The 19,455-nt window shown below is 59.3% G+C and overlaps 1 protein-coding gene and 2 long non-coding RNA genes across 3 annotated transcripts; 1 reads left to right on the top strand and 2 right to left on the bottom strand.

The window, feature by feature from the left end:
* Window positions 1-6,726: 6,726 nt before the first annotated feature.
* Window positions 6,727-8,446, bottom strand: TMEM121B (transmembrane protein 121B). The gene has a single exon (XM_090258181.1). It carries the CDS (start codon window positions 8,444-8,446, stop codon window positions 6,785-6,787), a length of 1,662 nt encoding a protein of 553 aa, XP_090114307.1. The 3' UTR covers window positions 6,727-6,784.
* Window positions 8,447-12,545: 4,099 nt separating this feature from the next.
* On the bottom strand, window positions 12,546-14,193 carry LOC149995771 (uncharacterized). Its single transcript, XR_016507416.1, has 3 exons — window positions 14,149-14,193; window positions 13,845-13,947; window positions 12,546-12,916 (listed from the first exon to the last, which is right to left on the bottom strand). It is a non-coding gene; the product is annotated as an uncharacterized LOC149995771 (long non-coding RNA).
* LOC149995770 (uncharacterized) lies at window positions 12,563-14,989 on the top strand. Its single transcript, XR_016507417.1, has 3 exons — window positions 12,563-13,346; window positions 13,874-13,964; window positions 14,511-14,989. It is a non-coding gene; the product is annotated as an uncharacterized LOC149995770 (long non-coding RNA).
* The last annotated feature ends 4,466 nt before the right edge of the window (window positions 14,990-19,455 follow it).

Genomic DNA, 19,455 nt, shown 5'->3' with positions numbered 1-19,455 from the left:
CAGCAGCAAAGGACCAGGTGAGGGGTGCTCTAAATGGGACATGGGTCCCCTCAAAATTCTTCAGTTGAAATCCTAACCCCCGAGGTGATGGATGAGCGCCCTTATAAAAGAGACCCCAGAGAGCTCCCTCCACTCTTCTGCCATCTAAAGACACAGCACGGTGGTCCCCTGTGCCCCAGGAAGCAGGCGAGTGCTCAGACATTGAGCCTGGACTTCCAGCCTCCGGGACGGTGGGAAGTGTCTGCTGGCTGTAAGCGGCTCCGTCTGTCATAGCAGGTCTGACGGACTCAGGCAGGCAGGAGGGGCGCCGCGTCCTCCCAGCCTCTCGGGGTCTGTCTCTTCAGCGGCTGCGGAGGTGGGCACCCTTGTGTCTGGATGCCCACCTTGCTCTGTGAATGTCTGGACTGTGGCTTCCATGACAGGCTCGTCCACTGCGGGGCAGGCTCTCCCTGGCAGCCCAGGGGCCCGGCGAGGGCAGTCCTGGTGTCCTGGTGGCCTTGGTGTCGTGGTCCCTACAAACCTTGAATTCTGGCTTCGCTGCCTCTGTGGTCCACGCTGTCCCCTTCTGTCCAGAGCTGCTGCTTTTTCTCCCAGCAGCGTAATGACCGAGCTGTAATTCACATGCTGTGCCGTCCACATGCTGTGCCATGGCTTTAGAGGTCCAGCATAACGGACTCTAGAACCTTCTCTCACCCAGAGAGAAAAATTGCTACCAAAGACGCCCACCACCCTCCAGGCAAAATCCCAGCGGCCACGGTTTGGTGAGAGAGGAAAGGAGCCTTTATTCACAAGCATCACGTAAGCCCATCCAGTCACAGCTGCGGTCACTGAAGCCCATCAGTGGAGGCTGAACTGTGACACCTGAGTTCTCCTACTTTCCCCGTTAGTTTCCGTAGGGTTCGCCTACAAACTAGAACAACATCATCCACAAAAGCTGCGCAGTTTTGGAAGAAGGGCGGGCTCCTGCCTCAGCCCGTTCCCTCTGGGACACCCAAGGGATACACCTGCCCCCTCTGCCAGGCCAGCCCAACCCCAGGCGGCGCCTGGAATTTCTGCCCACACCAAACACCGCTGGGGACCGCGGGCAGAAAGGCCAGCAGACGGTCTGCGTCGGACCCAGGCAGGCCTGAGCCTAGACGTACGCGCAGCGCTGGCAGTTCAGCCCCGGCCGCCGGGTCGGGCGTGTAGCGGAGCGTTTTCTTAAAAGGAGGCCGACGTCAGGGAACACAGGCTGCGCCCCCGGCAGAGCGACTTGGATCAAGTTACTTCCTCAGACCTGTCACCCACGGTCATGGTCATGGGCCCCAACTCAACACCAACAGGAATCCCCAGTCGGGGTGTGCCGAAGAAGGGAACTTTATTCCACGCCACGCAGCTCCCACGGGCCGGCGTCTCCCAGCAGACAGCTCCGCCAGGAAACAGCCCGCCCGGGAGAAGCACGTGGCCCCCCGACCCAGCGACGGGAGCGGCCTCACGTATAAGGCCCCGCATTGGTCTGGCCTCATGCAAATGAGGACCCCAGTTCTTGAAGTTTGATTGGCCCAAAGGCACTGTCCTGATTGGTCAGAATGGAGAGGCTCTGATTGGTTGGGGGGAACGCCTCAGTTTCATTGGTGGAAATACAATTCCAGGAAGTCCTATAAGTGCTGCTCAGAAGGCAGGAATAGTGCAGGCAGCGGCTCAGTGCATGTTGCTCCCTGGTTGCAGGTTGCGCGAGGGGCCCCTGGGCAGAAATGGTTGTGAGGCTCTGATTTGTTTATTTAAGTCCAGTTCGCTACCCGGAGAGCCTCTTAGAAGGTGTCTTCTTTCTCAGGGTTCACAGGCCTCACCTTGCTCGTCTGTGAAATGAGCACAGCAGGCATCCCTGCCTCCCAGAGGTCTTGGGAGGAGTGGAGGAGGCACACATGTGCAGCACCCAGGAAACACTCCACACACGACAGCTGTAGATGGGCCCAGGTGATTCTGCTCCACCTCCCACCACTCCGTTGTAAGGAGCCAGAGGCTTCCTCAGGCCGCAGCAAGGAGGGGCTCTGACCCCATTCTGGGTCCTAGCAGCTCGTGAAGCCGGGTGCTGTTTACCTGGTCTCCTTTCCTGCTGTCTCTGCTTTATCAATTATGAAAGTAATGGATGATCGGATGCTTGGCATGTATTAAGAGCTCAGTAAATGTGTTGTCTGAGTACACGTGCTCATTTTGGGAAAATAGAAACAATATGGATTGTATAAATTATAGGTTATGGAAGAATACAAAACAAAGCAACTGCCCTAGCTTCCAGGGACAGGCTGTGAAGCTGGGGTGCACCCCTACTTCCCACATCACTCCTAAAGGGCTTCCCTCTCCTCTTTTGGCCTCTCCCCAGATATCCATGCCCTGCTGCCTCGCCCAGATCTTGGCACAGGGTCCACGCTCTCATCCTGGTTGGCTGAGACAGGCGGGGAACCCTGCTGAGCCAGTTTGCCTGTTAGAGGAACAGGGAGTCCCCTCTCTCAGGACTTTTTAAAGATTTTATTTATTTATTTTTAGGGAGAGGGGAAGGGAGGGAGAAAGAGAAACATCCATGTGTGGTTGCTTCTCACACGCCCCCAACCGAGGACCTGGCCCGCAGCCCAGGCCTGTGCCCTGACTGGGAATCAAACTGGCGACCTTCCACTTCTCAGGCCGGCACTCAGTCCCCTGATCCCCAGCAGCCAGGGCCCCTCGCTCAGGTCCTGAAGAATGTCAAGGAGTGGTGCCCTATATGCCTTCCCCCCACCCTGGTGCCTAGATGCCCTTCCCAGGAGGAACAGCCCCTTAGGGTGTTAACATCAGAGCACAGTATAGGTTTATTCACTGGGTCCTTCCTTTCTGCATAGAGAGAAAGAAGATACAACAGTGTCCTGAGGGAACAGGGGGAGCAGGGAGGAGACAGTGGGGGCTGCGCAGCTGGCTGACCCCACTGCTGCTGGCGCGCTGATGCCTCACCGTTGACTTTGGCCCAACGCCTCTTTCTCTGTGCGCATGCAGAACGTGCAAACCAGCCTCTGGGTTTTAGCCAGAAGTGCTCAGCTTTAACGAAGGATTCGTTAAACCTGTGAACAGCTGAGGCCTGAAGGCTGCCTGGGGTACAGATTCCAGAAGCAGACACACCTGGGTCCGGGTCTGGCTTCCCTTCCTGATTACAGTGTAGCCTTTGGCAAGCGTCCCCGTCTTTCCAGACCTCGGAAAAATGACCATAGAGCTACCCTGAGGTGGCCATAGGGATGGAATGAGCCAGCATTGGTGCCCTGACTCTGGGATGCCAGAAGTATCACGGGGCAAGAACACAGATTGGGTCAAATAGGGCGGGCTGTCTCTGTGCTAAAGAACAATATATAAACGTGCCCTGGCTGGTGCGGCTCCGTGGACTGAGTGCCCACCTGCAGACCAAAGGGTTGCCAGTTTGATTCCCAGTCAGGGCACCTGCCTGGGTTGTGGACCAGGTCCCCAGTTGGGGATCCACAAGAGGCAACCACACATTGATGTTTCTCTCTCTCTTCCTCCCTCCCTTCCCCTCTGTCTAAAAGTAAATAAATAAAATCTTTAAAAAATATTTTTAAAAGAATTCCACACCGTGGAATGGGAACGAACACGCCCCCCAAAACAAAGAAAAAATATATATATACATATATAAATTTTTTTTTTGTGCAGACTCAATATTCTGTCTTAGACTTCACGGTTCCCTTTCTGTTAAAATAATAAACAAAACAAAAACCCCATGGCCTTGTAAGAATTCATGCTTCTGTAGGGGCAAGATTAATAAAGAAGGACAGAGTATTTAAAGATTAGTTCTCAGTCTTCCCCCCTTTGGTAAATTATTCCTAGAAAGAAATGGGAGAGAAAGCCCGGTTGGTCGGGAAGTCTCGGGCTGCGCCGGCGATAACTCTGCCTACAGAAAGCCTGGCTGGACACCCACCAGGTCACGGCCAAAGCCACCCTGCCTCCCTGAGCAGCAGGCCGCTGTCTAGCAGGAAGTAGTCACGGCACACTCATTACTGTCACACAAATATGTAATAAAATGGTTACAAATGTCACCATGACATTTAAGAATTTAGGAAGGAAACCAGGACAGGAAAGATCTTAAAACAGACTGCACAGGAAGCTTGTCACAAGTCTCAAGTTTTTTATTTTCAGAACAGAAGCTGGTTTTATTTTTAAAAAGAAGGGGAGAAAAACATGACAAATGTGAGTGAGGTGCCATTTCCCCTCTCCCAGGCTCTGCCTGCCAGCTGGCTCTTTCGCAAAAACACACCAAGTCCCAGTCAGGACGTGTTAGGTGGGGACGGCCTTGGAGAGGTCTGATCCGGCGCCTTCCCAGAGCAGAGGAGCTGGCGGCGGAGCAGGACAGGCTGACCTGCGCAGGTGTGAGAGGCAAGCATCCGGGACCCTGCAGCGGGTTCCTGTCTCTGGGCTGTGCTTCTGGTGCCAGCCTCGGGGGACAGTGCTCTGCGGCTCACTGACCCATGGGAGCACCTCCAGTTTGACCCCCACACTACAGAGGCCCCTAGAAGGCGAGAACGAAGCTTTAGGGTCATTTCTTCTTGTGATCTAGGCAAGGGAAAGAAGTCAATGGATTCCCAAGGGATACACAGCCGAAGAGGGAAGGGACTGATGGTCCGAGCAGAAGGCAGTGGCACCGGATGTTTGGAAGAGGACACCGGGACGGGGCGGACAAGTCTACCCGAGTCAGTTTCTTGATGCACCTGGGGAAGCGGCAGCTCATGGGAACCTACACAGTCTCCCACCAGAAACCCCAGCAGCACCCAGACATTCTACAGCCGGTCACTCAGTGGGAGATCATCATCCAAACAGCAAAAAGGGGCTGGGGCAAGGGGCCAGCCAGGAACGGGCTCGTGGCTCAGAGACAAAGTCCTTTCAGTCCCTGACACCAGGTCACAGAAAAGCAGCAGAGCTGGAGGGGAATGTGGAAAGGGAGGGAGCAGCTCTGCGGGCTCACCCAGGTCTGGGCCCCAGAACTCTGAGCACATGGGACTCAAAGGGAAAGAAGAGGAGTCGGTGCAGGAAGGAGAAAAGGCAGGAAAAAACCCAGTTTGCTGCGAAGTCCGACCAGCCCGTGTCGGACCTGGTAGGGGGAGGGATGGAAGCGCGGATAGTACGTTGCGTGTAAACATTTCTTCTCCTTGTGCACCGGCCCCCATGAGAGGGGTGGGAAGGCGCAGGAGCGCTCTGGGTGAGCCATCGGCCCCTCTTCTGTTTACATGGAGGTCTTTTGTCAACAAGCCCCCCAAAAGTTAGGAGAGAACAACCCAAGCAAAAAACTGAGGCCCGGAAAGCAAAGGTGATAGTCAAAACGAAAATCCATTACTTTTCTGGTCCTTTGTCCAAGGTTTATGACAACACACAAAACGTCCTGCACGTAAGAACAGAAAAGGGGAAACAAAAATTCTTACAATTTCACCCCCCACCTCCATCCCATTGCTGGACAGAGGAGAGTTATTTCCTGGTCTTGCCCCCAACTGCACGCTCACCTCCCCTAAAAATCCTTATCCTGCCTGCGAGATTACAAGAGGGATGTGCCCATCAAGACTCTTCGTAGGAAGCCCTGGGTGTCCTGTCCCTTCTCATTCACCACAGCCAGGAGGCAGGCTGGCGGTGCTGGCTTTCCCTCCGCTGCTCAAGAAGCCCGCCTTTTCCCTGGAGATGCTCTTCACCAGAGCAAAGGACAAAGGTCACCACCACCATGTGTGAGGACAGGTGGGCCCATGGAAGACCCAACTTCACCTCTCTCTAGGAACCCCACCAAAGCTGTTGCTCTGAGCCACACTCTGGCCCAGCCAGCAACAGACTTCAGGAAGGATCAGAGGGCTGGGCGTAAGGGGGAGGGGGGGGCAAGCCAATGGCTGATACTCCGCAGACCCTGTAATAACCTTGACATCAAACCCAGGTTGGACGCGGTGGCCATGTTGAATGCAACTTCTGGGTAGTTTGTCTTCACTTTTTGCAAGCGGCATCCGTGCAGATGCAACAGAAGTCAGAAGCATGGAGGTAGAAATGTTCACTCACCCACGGAAGGGTGTGGTTTGGTCCTTAGGGCACAGACCCTGTCCTCCCCGAAGCTGAGAGGAGAGGAGTCCGGTGGAGGAAGACGCTGGTTGAGCTTCTCTCTTGAAGAGCAGCTTCCAGGAGCCCAGCTCCTTCCGGGAATCCATGGCCACAAATTCAGGTAGGAACGGGGAGGGCAGTGGTGTGTACGGTGGGGATGGCAGGGCCTCCCCAGATTTCCTACCGATCGCACGCGGCCACAGGGCAGACACAGGAAAACACCGCACAGACACAGAGACGCATCTGCCGTTTGGAAGAAATCCAACAGAGACATCGGGGGACGGGGGACTCTGAGTCCGTTTCAAGGCATGGGGCAATGGTCACTGACCACAGCGTAAAAGAAGCTGGCACTTCGGAGCCCGAGGGAAGGTCCCTCCTTTCCTGCTCCCCTCTCCTCCACACAACGATAGGAATGACGGTGGAGCTGGGAGAGCAAGAGGCAGAGGTATCCAGACTCTTGAGGGGTGGGGGTCAGGGTCAGGGGCAGCGTCTGGCATGGAGAAGGGAGACTTGAGCGAGCGGACCTTCCTCCCTCGCTAGGAGCTGCTGGCCTTCCTCCAAGCATTCTTGACCCAAGGCGCGCAGAAGGACACACGGCGCTTCGCCCCACTGACGGTCAGAGCTCCGAATGATCCGGGGGAGAGAAGGGCAGACGACAAGGGAGGTGAGGTCTCTCGGCCAAAAAGCAAGCCCCCCTTTACCCCCCTCAGCTCTGGGAGGCCACAGCCAGGGTGTTGACATAGCCATGGGCCCCCCCTTCGTTCTCCGAGATGCAGTGGCTCAGCTGGGAGCCTCCCTGCGGCGGCGGCGGCGGCGGCGGGGCGGCGGGCGGGGCGCCATAGCCCCCTCTGGCCCGGCCCGGGGAGGCCCGCCTGCCCGGCTCACAGCAGCCCTCGAGGGCCTCCAGGCCGCGGCACGCGAGGAAGAAGAGGTTCTTGAGCATGAAAATGGACAGCGGCTGCTGGTAGCTCAGCACCAGGAGGCCGCGCAGCGCCAGCAGCGGCACGTCCACCAGGCAGCCGCCCAGCAGGCGCAGCAGGCGGCCGCAGCGGCGGGGCCCCGCGGCCGGGCCCCAGGCCACGTTGAGCTCGTACAGCCAGAGCACCGGCGAGGACAGCGTGAGGAAGTAGACGGCGAGGAGCAGGTAGCGCAGGTGCGCGGGCAGCGGCACGCGGCCCTCCAGCATCAGCTCCACCAGCGTGAAGCTGTCGAGCAGGTCCAGGCACGTGCCCAGGAAGCAGCCGGCGGCGCGGTGCTGCTGCGGCCGCAGCACCAAGGGGCCCGCCGCGCCCGGGGGGGCGCCCGCCTCGCGGATGGCGCGCACCAGGCTGTAGAGCAGCGGCACCGACAGCGCCATGGTGAGGCGGAAGCCCGTGGTGCCGAAGGGCGCGCGCAGCTCGATGAGGTCCAGGATGGACGTGCCCAGGATGAGCACCACCTTGGGCGTGAAGGCGATGGCGTAGATGAGCCAGGCCAGGTAGGCGAAGGCGAACTCGCCGCCCGCCGCGGCCGCGCCCGGGCCGCCCCCGGGGCCCCCGGGGCCCCCGCGGCCCCCGCGCGCCTTGGCCCCGGCGGCGGCGGCGGCGGCGTGGTGGTGGTGCTGCTGCGGGTGGCCGTGCGCGCCGCCCCGACGGCCCCGGCTGTTCTTGGCGAAGAAGATGGCCCAGCCCGCCACCACCACCAGGTCGGTGGCGATCCAGGAGCACCAGTACAGGTCGGTGACGGCGATGAGGTACAGGTCCAGCAGCCCGCCCTGAGCCAGCAGCAGCACCACGGACAGCGCCTGGTAGCCCCAGCCGCACGCGCGCCTCGGGCCGCAGCCGGGGCGCCGACCGCAGCAGCGCGCACAGCAGGGGGCGCCGCCGCCGGGCCCCGCGCCGCCCGCCGCCCCCGCCGCGCGGGCCCCCGCGCCCCCGCCGCCGCCGCCGCCCCCCGCCGCCGCGCCCCCGCCGAAGTCCGCGGCCGTCATGCTGCCCGAGGAGGTGGGCGTGGAGGACGGGGTGGCGGCCGGGAAGGCGGCGCGCGCGGGGTCGGCGCTCGGGGCGCCCCCAGCGGCCAGGGGTCCCGGGGCCCCGGCGGGCACCAGCGGCCGGCGGACGCTGCTGCTGTCGTCGTCGTCCTCGCGCTCGGCCCCGGTGCTGCTGCCGCCCGGGGAGCCGCCGCCGCCGCCGCCGCCCCCGCCGCGCCCGCCGCTGCCGCTGCCGCCCCGGCTGGCGCTGGTGCTGGTGCTGCTGTCGCCCGCGCCCCGCCCGGCGCGGGGGGAGCCGCCCCGCAGGAACAGGGGCTGCGCCCGGGCGGCGGCGGCGCGAGGCGCGAAGGAGCCGGACGAGGACGAGACCGAGCGCGGGTGGCCGAGAGCCGGGTGCATTGTCCTCCGGGGCCGCCCGCCGTTCCCCGCCCTCCACCCCCGGGCTGGCGGGGCGGCCGAGGGAAGCCGGGCCAGCCGCCGCCTCCTCCTCTCCGGCGGCGGCGGCGGGAGTCGGACCCGGGGCGGGCGGCAGCGAGATCCGGACTGGAGCCGCCGGACCGGGCGAGCCTGGTCCCGGGGGGCCGGGAGCCGGGATTGGCGACAGGCTGCACCCGCGCGCGGGGACGGCGGCGGGCGCTGCGGGGCGGGGGCGAGCCGGGCGGTAGGCGCGGGAGGCCGGCTGCGGGGAAACCAGGACTGGATCGCAGGGAAAGAGGAGGAGCGGAGGCCGGAGAAGGAGAATGCGCGGCTCGCTGCTCCGCCGGAAGAAAAGGGGGAGCGGGAGCTGTTGGGGGGTAGGCGGGGCGGAGGTAGCTGTCCCGGCGGCGAGGGGGCGCAGAGAGCAGGGGGTCCGCGCGGGGAGACCCTGCGGCAGCGCCGGGCTCCTAGAGACGTCGCGGAGCGTCCCGCAGCAGAAACGCCGGAGCGCGGGTGGGCACTGACCCCAGGCCTCCCAGCACCGGCGGGGTCGGCTCCAGGCCTCTCCCCGGCTCCGCACGGTCTCCTTCCTCTGCAGGCGTCCGGGCAGCTTTGGCCTCCGGCCCGCGCAGCGCCCTCCGCCCCCGCCCCCCTGCCTGTCTTCAGGGCATCGAAAACCTAGCGGAGGCGTCGCAGGGACCAGGAACGATGGGCAGCTGCGGACAGGAACTTCGACATGTCCATGGGCGCTGCCCGGGCCCGGGGAGCCCCTCCGGGGGGTGCCAGTTCCCAGACGCTGGACTCGTTTTCTGAGTCTTAACTGCTCGGGAAGAGAGGGCAGGCTGAGTAATGACTGAGCTGGGAACTGTAGGGAGATGTGTCTGGCGGGGGGGTGGGGGACAAGGGGACACTCAGAGGCATGGGGACCTTGATGGAAGCAAAGGCTGGAAGTGCGTGGTGGGGACGTGACCGCGCGCCAGGGGGACAGGTGGACGGAAGGCACAACCTGCCACCTGCGAGCTTGGAGTTCCGTTCTGACTCCCGCCCACGGACAACGTAACGGCTGGGGCGGCAAGGCAGCAGGTAGAGTTATGCGTTTAGGGGTTTAGGGCAGAAGAAATGACTAGAGCCGTCGAAGCTCAAAACATAAGAAACAATACAGGGGGGGGGGGGGCTCGTGTATAACACAAATATCCCAGCCACATCGGAGCAAGGCCGGAGGCTTCCTGCTCCTCACTCTTCACCACAGACCTCAGGCTGCACCTGCCCGCTCGCTAAGCCTTCTGCTGCGGGGCTCACCTGCCTGGACCACCTGCAGCTAGCTGAGGGAGGGGTCAGTGGCTCGGACCACAGTGATTGGTGGCCAGAGCTGTCACTCAGCCTGCCATGTGAGTAAGGGTCAATTCCAGGCAAACCTTCCTCCAGCCTCTGGGAGGTCAGTCTGCATAAGGTGTCCGTGGGGATGCGGGAGCTAGAACCCACAACGGGCATGATGGCCACCTGCCCCTGGCGCCCGCAGCCTTTGAAAATGTCTCTGTCCGCTCGTCCTGCAAGGCAGCGCCGGATAGCTGGGGGGTAAGCACTTGAGCTCTGAGCCTGTACGACGCTGGACTGATTATTCCACCCCCCTGAGCCTCCCATTATCCACTGGAAAAGGGTGCCGGTGCTCACCTTAACAGGCTGCTGTGTAAAGAGAGGCCGTGAGTTCAACAGGTTCTCAGTCCCGTGCTCGGAGCTGGCATGCACTCAGGGACAGGCAGGTGGTCCCCAACCTCCCAGGGGACATGTGCACGCAGCAGAGGCCACAGTGACTGTTTTCTGGGTGGGATCCCTTCCTGAGGCCACGGAGTTCTGCTTCCCCATAGCTTGCCTTTGGTGAGTGCAGGGGGTGAAGCGGCTGGCAGACGCTCTTCCCAGGCTTCCCAGTGGGGGACATTCAGCTCTGCCAGCTAATGCCACCGCCCACCCACATGGGGCGCGGATACAACCTGCTCTCATGTGTGGGCACTGCGGCAGGTCGGGCCGAGGTCAGGCTGAGCTGGCCCAGGCTAGGACACAGGCTGGGGGGCTGCCAACTGCTAATGGGAGTGATTACAGGGTAGCCAGCGGCTACCCTGGATGTTGGCCCAAGACTTCCACTCATGCTAATGATGCAGAAGCAGTGGACAAAGACAAAAGACTGGGCTCCTGAGAGGACGCTGACACTCTGTCCCCACCCCACCCCCTGGCCCTGGTCTGGCCCCTGCTCTCACCAGTCAGGTGTCTCCCTAAGGACAAGTTTCTTCCCTGGTGATGTGTAGCAGCCCTTCCACCCTGGGAAACGTACTGCCAGGCAGTCAGATCCACTTTTGGTAAGAAGTCCTTTAGCCCAGTTTTTCCAGTTCTGAGGCCTTGAATTAAAAAACCACCAATGGCCCTGGCCGGGTAGCTCAGCTTGTTGGAGCATCATCCTGATGCGCCAAGGCTGTGGGTTCAATCCCCGGTCAGGGCACATGCAGGAATCAACCAATGAGCACATGGATGGGTGGAACAGCAGATCGATGTTTGTCGCTCTCTGTCATCAATAAAACATATTTTTAAAAGACCGCAGATAAAAAGGATGAGAAAGCAGGGTACAGAGCAGATGAAGCTGGTAGTCTGGTTTTTTTCTAACCTTCTGTGTACTCACTCACACACACACACACGGACACACAAGGTGTTGCTTCAGCCTGGAAAGGGCTAGACGAAGATGTGATAGGATGAGAAGGAAGACAGATTTTCTCATATATGAGGTGAGTACCAACATCTAGAAGGGTCTAAAAAACGAAAGACACAGTCACTGAGCGCCTCATCAGCTAGATATCTTACATACGAGAACCCGCAGCTGAGAGTCAGAGTTGGTCCAAGTCACGCAGCTGGTTAAGGGCCGCGCCTGGGTCGCATCCAGACTCCTGACTCTCAGTCCAGTGCCCTCACCCACCCACCACCCCTGCTCACAAGCCTGGCACGGTAGCAGTGCACAGGCATCCCGGGATACAGGGTCAAACCAAGAGGTTTAAATGCCCAGAAGTATTTCCCTAAACACCTGTTACGTGCTGGGCACTGGGTAAGGCTCATTGGGAGACCTAATACTCCTGTCCCCCTGGAACAGAAAGGCCAAGGGTCACTGCCTCCTGGAACAGCAGCAGGAGGTCTAGGGGGAAGGGAGAAAAGTCCCTAGTCACTCGGCAGCCAGGGAAACAGAGGCAAAGCCAGCCCTGCCTAGAGCTGAACCCTTCTGGGCTGATCCGTTCTCTCCATTATCACTGCTGTCTCTCCCTTCCCAGCAAGAATGAGGACCATTCCCCCAGGGAGCTCTCAGAGGGTGGAAAGACGGGTGCGTGGAGACTCACAGGTGCATCTGGTGCAAGACACCAGCAGGGTCCCCAGGTGCTTGATCAGACGCCACAGTGACCTCAGAACAGAAGGGGAGGCCGGCAGGGAAAGCGCGAGCCTGCGACGCTTTGGGTGGTTAGGGACTTGAGCCTCAGAACTGCGGGCAGACACTGCACTTGCCCCGATCCAGCACTCCTTCGATCCCTGGTGCCAGGCTGCATCCTGAGCTGCCCCCAGGTACTCAGGGTGATGCCCCCTCCACCTCCCGCCCCCCAAGCATAAAGCAGAAGCCCCAGTATCAGCAGCACCTGGGGCCAGTCCCTACACTAGGCATTAGGGTTCCAGAGATGGAAAAAAGCAAGTCCTTTCCCAGAAGCCCAGACTGGGGGGGAGACAGACATGTAAACAATTTATGACGTTTAGGGCCAAATGTTTGACGATAAAGTCCCAGGAGGAGATGCAGTAAGAGATGAGACAGGACGGTCAGACGGCCTCACGTGCCAGGCCGAGCCGGGCTGCGTTCCGGGAGGACAGGGAACCCGGGGAAGAAGGAGCGCAGCACAAAGAGGTTTGCATTTTAGATCAGCTGCTTTGCAGGGGGGGTGATGGCCGGAGGGGAGAGGAAGTGGAAGGAGACCGCAGTTCTTGTTCTGGCAATCTGGTAAGCTCAATACTGTGAAACCGCCCCAGCTTCCAAAACACACCAGATAAAATTTAACATTCTTTTAATTTTTATTTATTTATTTTTGGATCCTCACCCGAGAACTTGTTTTCATTGCTCTTAGAGAGAAACATGGATTGGTCGCCGTCTCGTTGGCGCCCGGACCGGGGATTGAACCCACAACCTCGCGGTTACATGATAACACTCCAACCCACAGCCACACCAGCGGGGCATAAAGTCAAGCATCCTTTTAAGTGAACAGTTAAGAGAGTAAGATAAATTCTTGGGGCCACAAATGAAGAGGAGACTAAAGCCCGCAATGGTGAGTGAAATGAACCGCGTGCCGTGAACGGCTCCCGACGTGCGGTCTGTCTGCGTGCGGTCTGTCTGCGTGCGACCACTGTCTCACATGGGGAGGACCAGCCGCAAGCAGCTACCTACATTAAAATGTGCTCACATTAATACTAATCGAAATAAACTTATATTTAAAATCCAACTCCTCGCTTTCACCAGCCACGGTTTAAGTGCTCAGAACCCCTGCGGCGGTTGCAGGACGTCCGGCAGACCGGTGTGGCTGCGCTTGTCACTTGACTGAAGCTGGGGTCGGAGCCTCTGGATCACTCTGCCTCATCTCCCCGCGTTCTCCCTCGGGACCTATCGGAGCTGAGACATCACGGCTCCTGGTTCTCGGGCCCTGGGACTCCGGGCCTCAGACTGCAGACAGCACTTTGTGGGATTCAGTGTCCACAATCGTAACTTTTAGAAACTTCTGGTCAAGACGGCAGAGCAGCTAATGCTGCATTTGCCTCCTCTTGTGACCACATCAAAATGACAACTAAATGACCCAACAGCCATCATCAAGATCAAGTTGAGTAGAGTGGGGTCTCTGGGAATCACCACGATGAGGTGAATGGTGTGGCCTCAGGTTTGGCACCAGCCTGTGCCTGCTGTCACCTTGGGGGAGCAGTTCCGTCTGTCTGGACAGAGCTGTCCTGACCCCTGCTCCTCCCGCCCTCACCGGGGAGCTAGGAAATTCAGCTCCCCACTCTCACCCCCGCTCCAACCCCCACCCCACGCCCCGTTCATCACTGCTGGTGGTTGAGCTGCTGTGAGCGAGTGAGGCCATGCTCGGCCCAACAAGAGGAGCCTGTCTCATTAAGCCTCAATCCCCACAGCTTCTCACAGCTGCGTGATTTGGGGATTTCTCTTCCTGGCACTGAGTCGTGGGCTATAAAGGCCAATGTGGGGCTGGGACCCCTCACCTCTCAGGGAGGCCACCAGAGCCAGGATATCCCTCTGATGCTTGACCCCACCCCGTGAGCGTGGGGCCTTCCCAACCCGCATCTCCCCACCCCCACACCGTGCCTGACGTGGCTTCTTCTTTGCATCTTCAGTTACAGGACTTCTGCTCAGCTGGTCTTCAGATGGTTCCCAACGATGGTTTTCCTGTAACTAAGCTGCAGTTCTGCTGTGGTTGTGGGGGAGGTGAGAACAGTATTGACTTACTTCCTTCTCTTCACTGGAAGCCCTGAAACTCCCATTTTAACAAACTGTTCCAGAAAACATGGAAACATGAAATGGGCCACCATGTATTTCATGAGGCTAATATAACATATCAAACCCAGACAAATACAGTAGAAAATGGTCTTAAAATATAGGCCAGTCTCACCCTGGCTGGTGCAGTTCAGTGGATTGAGCGCCGGCCTGTGAACCAAAGGGTCGCTGGTTCGATTCCTGGTCAGGGCACCTGCATGGGTTGCAGGCCAGGCCCCCAGTTGGGGGTGCATGAGAGGCAACCACACATTGATGTTTCTCTCCCTCTCTCCTTCCCATCCCCTCTCTAAAAATAAATGAATAAAATCTTTATAAAAAAGAAAGGAGGGAAGGAAGGAGGGAGGGAGGGAAGGAGGGAGGGAGGGAAGGAGGAAGGCAGGCAGGCGGGCCTCCCAGGAGAGCACTGTGGTAGGACTCGAGAGGAACAGCAGAGCTTGGTTCCGTCCGCAGCCCTGACCCGCCCTGTGTTTGCCGCAGGCTTGCAACCCGAAATACTCGGACTACGGCAACACAGGCTCCATCTGTGCCGGCGAGAACATCAACGACACGCTGACCCGGTACCGGTGGCTGGTCAGCGCGCCCGTTGGCGCCGACGGCGTGGCCGGCCCCATGAGGGAAGTGGACTATGTGTACATAATAGAAGTTATTCAGGAATAAAAAAGAACGAAATCTTGCCATTTGCAACAACACGGATGGATCTGGAGGGTATTATGCTAAGTGAAATAAGTCAGACAAAGACAAAGATAAATACCATGGATTTCACTCATATGTGGAAAAATGTAAAAAACACAAATGAACAAAGCAAAAAGCAAAACAGAAACAGACCCAAAGAAACAGAGAATAAGGGGAGTGTTTTCAAAGGGGAGGGGATAATGGGAATACAAAAAAATGTTTTTAATTATACAGATTAAAAAGATGTAGTTGTACAAAAAATAACAATTCTAATTCACACTTTTCATTCATGTGTCTTGATCTCTTCATAAAAATAAAAAAGAAGAAGCAGAACAGAATTTCAGCCACCCTGGTGAAGTGCAATATGGCCACAGAGCCAGGCTACAGGCCCTCCGACCTGCTCCTCTTCCCAGGCCCAGAGGGAGACCCTGCTCCCCAGTCTCTCTGGGACTGTGCGGGGACCACCCAAGCAGCCGGGCGGCGGACAGGGGCCCGGTGATGACCTGCACCACAGGTCTGGCCTCGTGTCCCTCCCCGTCACCTCTGGTCACCATGCTGTCTCCCTCTCACACAGAGACCTGGGAGACGGTGGGAGGTGCCGGGATCCCCGAATCTCTGCCTGGGGGGGGGGGGGGGAGGCTGAGTACAGCCACCTTCCCCACGTCAGGCCATGAACATTTTCGTGTATCACCTGTGTTTCCGACGGCTGTCTCGTCCACGGCTTGTACCCTGCCCTCTGCCAACAGAACACTGAATCACTGTCACTTGGTAAAAAATGTTTGACAAGAGACTTAGGAACTCCTCCAGGACGAGGGCGGTTTCCCACGTCCCATCCTGGGGCTTAGTAAGTGTTCGGTCGTCATTCGCAGAGTGAATCACGAAGCCAGAGCGGAAGCCAGGGAGACGAAGGGAAAACAGACAAGGAGCGATGCGCCCCTGCCCCCTCCGGGAGAGGACCCAGGGGTGCTCAGGCCGCCCTGGAAGGTGTGAGCCACAGGCGCAAGCCAGGGCGGGGGCGGGCTTCCGGCTGGACCCTCTTCTCTGCCTCCCGAAAAAGGACCAACGGCATCGGGCTTCTGGAAGCAAGAGCTGGAGCTCTGCCGGCGCCCCAGCAGCCCGCCCCCCCGAGGCAGCCCTCCCACCTCTGAGCCCCAAAAAGCTGCCGAGAGCCGAGCAGAGAAACAGGCCCCCGCAGCACCACGCAGCAGCGCCGGGGCGGGGACAGAGCGACAGCGGGAACAGAACCGTCACCCGCGAGGTGGTTTACATGCCACTCACTCCCCGCAGCACCCGGTTGCCACAGCAACCCCAGCTCTGCTGGGAGTCCGGCTGCCAGCGTGCGACGCCCCGCCCCCCGCCCGCCCCGTACCTGCCCGGGGGCCTGGGCAGCCAAGAGGGTCCCGCCACCCAGGGGACACCCAGGAAGTGCCCCTGTTCCAACTCCACAGCAAAGGGGCTTCTCTCCGTTCGGTGTGACTGCCTGATGGTTTAGCTTTGTTCCAGGTTCATCATTTTATTGTAAATAAGGGCTTCCTTCCTGTTCCAATTGGCCTACGAAGCCTTTTTTGTTCCGTACTCACTTGGCACCATCAAAACCCAGAAACGGCCCAGGCTGGTGAGGCTCAGTGGACTGAGCGCCGGCCTGCGGACCAAAGGGTCGCTGGTTCGATTCCCAGTCAGGGCACAGGCCTGGGTTGTGGGCCAGGTCCCCAGTTGGGGGCGCGTGAGAGACAACTACATCTTGGTGTTTCTCTCCCTCTCTTTCTCCCTCCCTTCCCCTCTCTCTAAAAATAAATAAGTAGAAGTATTTACAACAAGAACACACGGAAAGGTAACCTTTGTATTCAGTCTGGGGCTGAGCTAAGGGGAGCGGGTGTGGGTCTTGGTGCCACAGGTTCAGACAAAGCCACTGAGACCAGACGGGCACTGGAGCCGAGGGGACTTGGGTTACCAGCAGGAAACCCAAACAAGGACGGGACAGAGGGGGCCGCAGAGCCCAAGGGACGGAGCCAGAGGCTGACAGAGTGCGTCAGCCTGGCACTTCAGTCTGCAGCTGAGGGCTGTCCCCAAGCTGCCACCCTGGACTTCTGCCCCCGCGGTCACTGCATTGGGTAAGCTCGGCCCACCTGCCTTTGGGGTGCACACCCAGGCTCCTCCCACAGCAGCCGCTGCCCCAGGACATAAAGTGACGCTTGGAGGGCGGCCGTGGGCTGGGAAGGGGCGAGGGTCGGTCTCTGGCGTACACCTCAGGAGAGCCCTGGGGTCAGAGTTAGGAGAGCCAACTTCAGTCCAGGCCCGGCCCCCTCTGTTACTGACTTGGACCCACGGCCACTAAAATGCGGCCTCCATGGGGCAGGCGTTGTTGCCGTGATTGGTCACCGCTGGGGCGCCTCAGGGTGCTTGGCACGGAAAGTTCAATCGAGGTCCCTAAGTGAAGCTCTCAGCCTTGGTGTCCTCGCCTGTGACTGTGGGTAGACAAGGACTGGCTCTCTCCACTGGGGCTTTGTGAGGCTCTAACAAAGTATGGACGAATGGCTGGTTTAAAATGCTTTGGAAGCCCTGTCTGCTGTGGCTCAGTGGACTGAGCGTCGGCTTGCGAGCCAAGTGTCGCTGGTTCGATTCCCAGTCAGGGCACATGACCAGGTTGCACGTCAGGTCCCCAGTTGGGGGCGCGAGTGAGAGGCAACCACACATTGATGTTTCTCTCCTTCTCTTTCCCCTCTCTCTAAAAATAAATAAATAAACAAACAAACAAATAAATAATTTAAAAAGATGTCAGTACCTTTATATTTAAAAAAAATAAATAAATACATAAATAAATAAAATGGTTTGGAAAAGGTTCCTGAGAAGCGAACGTTAGCTGGCAAGGCTGTCCCTCAACCCAGAGGCTCTGGTCACACACAAGGTGCTTGGGAAGCCAGGGTGTCACCCGAAGCCACCCCAGTTCAGGCCTTTGGGGTCCCAGGCGCTGACTGAGCTGGCAGCCGCCCACCCAGCGTCCGTCCCCCAAGCCTGCCTTCTGCACGCCTGGTCCTGCCTCCTCGCTGCTCCTCGTGCCTGGGACTCAGCTGAAGCCAATTGCCCAGAACCGTCAGTCCCCAGGTGGACCTACGGAAAGTTCTTGAAAAGACCGTTGGCCCCTCCTCCTCCCCTGGAGCGTGGGCGAGGCCTGACGGTGCACCGGCACATCTTGCAACTGGACAGACACACGTGAGGAGGACGGTGGGCACCTGCGTCCTTGACCAGATCCGAGCCTCGTCCGCAGCCTCAAGCGCCTGGCTCTGAGCTTCCTCTCATTCAGGAGAACAGTCCCGTGTGTTCAAGCCACTGCAGTCAGCCGTCTTAGCAAGCGGCTGATCACACGCCTAAATGCCGCGGCACTGCACTTAAAACAGCTCACCTATGAGATGCATGTGGCCAGTTTTGCAGGTGAGGACACGGGAGCTTGGAGACGTGGAAAAGCCGCCCGAGGCCCCCCGGCCAGTGAGGGAGAGACCGGGGATTTGGTTCTAGGCCAGCCCGACTCCAAGACCCTGACTCCCCACAGAGAAGAGAAAAGAAAGCCCGGCTTGTCTCTGAGGACTTCCAGGGCCTGTCTGTAACCCTGCCAAGCGCCCGGCATGCAGGTGAGTGAATTTGGACAAAGTCCGCGGAGCTTAGATGGTACAAGACACAGAATGAGGAGTAAATGTAGGTCGCGGGGTGAGAAGGACTAGGGAAAACTAAGTGGGACCACAGGGGTTTTTTAATAGGAGGGTGAGGGAATCTCTGAGACAAAGCCACCATCTTCAGGACATAATGGAAGAAAAAGGAGGGAAGGAGCGAGCCCGGTGGGTATGAAGCCTGGGGACGGCGGTGCAGAGCCCCCAAGTCAGGTGTGTGGCTGGTGGGCCCTGACAGAGGGAGCGGGTGGGACCGGTTTGGGCTGCGGAGAGGAAGCAGGGCTTTCACTCTGAGACGGGGTCACAGGAGGGCTTATGAACCGACTTCTGGGCCTATGCGTCGGGGACAGCGAGGAGGGACGGCGGGGTGAGACGGAGGCCAGACGTGAGGCCCCGGCAGCCCGGCCCAGCAGTGCCGGGAGCTGGAAACGCTCCCACCCGGGCCCCCGCTGCAGGCCAGGCTGCGGGCTCTGCTGCTGCCGCGCGTGGGAAGTGAGAGGGAGGAAAGAAGGGCCGAGCACGGGCCCAGCTGGGTGGGAAGGAAGGAGTGCTGTTGTCTGAAGTGGGCGTGGGTGGCGTCACGACAGGGCCTTCACTTGCCTCCCACACCAGCCCGCGAGTCCCCTCCTGCCTCACAGCTGCTCTCAGCCTCCTCGGCGCCCTCCGCTCCCCCGCGACCAGGGAGCGCCACAGGCGTCAGGACCCGGGCAGGAGCCAAGCGCAGCGTTGGGAGAAGAGGGAAGGGGGGCAGTGTGTCCCAGCGGGCAGGTTGCGGGGATCTGGCAGATGCAAGGAGGGGCCACAGAAGATGCAACTGGAGTCCTCCTGGGGGGCGGGGGGGGCGGGGGACACATGCCCTGCAGAGTCACTGCAGGAAAGGCTCCTTCCTGTAGAGCCAGCCGAGGCAGGAAGGAGCTTTCTTTTTTCCACGCGGGGCAGGTGCCGCCGCCTGGGCCGCCGCCGCGGAGACAGACGGGTGGGAGGGTGGGACGGGACACCAGCTCCCAGAAGGAGCGAAACGGCACCCACCCGCCCCTCAGCCCCCCGCATTGGACTTCTCAGTCTGCTCCAGACGGAGCTTCACAAGA

The sequence above is a fragment of the Furipterus horrens genome, unplaced genomic scaffold, assembly GCF_987537825.1.
Source record: "Furipterus horrens unplaced genomic scaffold, mFurHor1.1.pri manual_scaffold_12, whole genome shotgun sequence".
Classification (NCBI taxonomy): domain Eukaryota; kingdom Metazoa; phylum Chordata; class Mammalia; order Chiroptera; family Furipteridae; genus Furipterus; species Furipterus horrens.
The sequence above is the reverse complement of the archived record's forward strand: the minus strand, read 5'-3'. Positions and strand labels throughout refer to the sequence as shown.

Excerpts from the sequence above, each read along its gene's own strand:
- TMEM121B (XM_090258181.1), bottom strand. The coding sequence starts at position 8,446 with ATGCACCCGGCTCTCGGCCACCCGCGCTCGGTCTCGTCCTCGTCCGGC.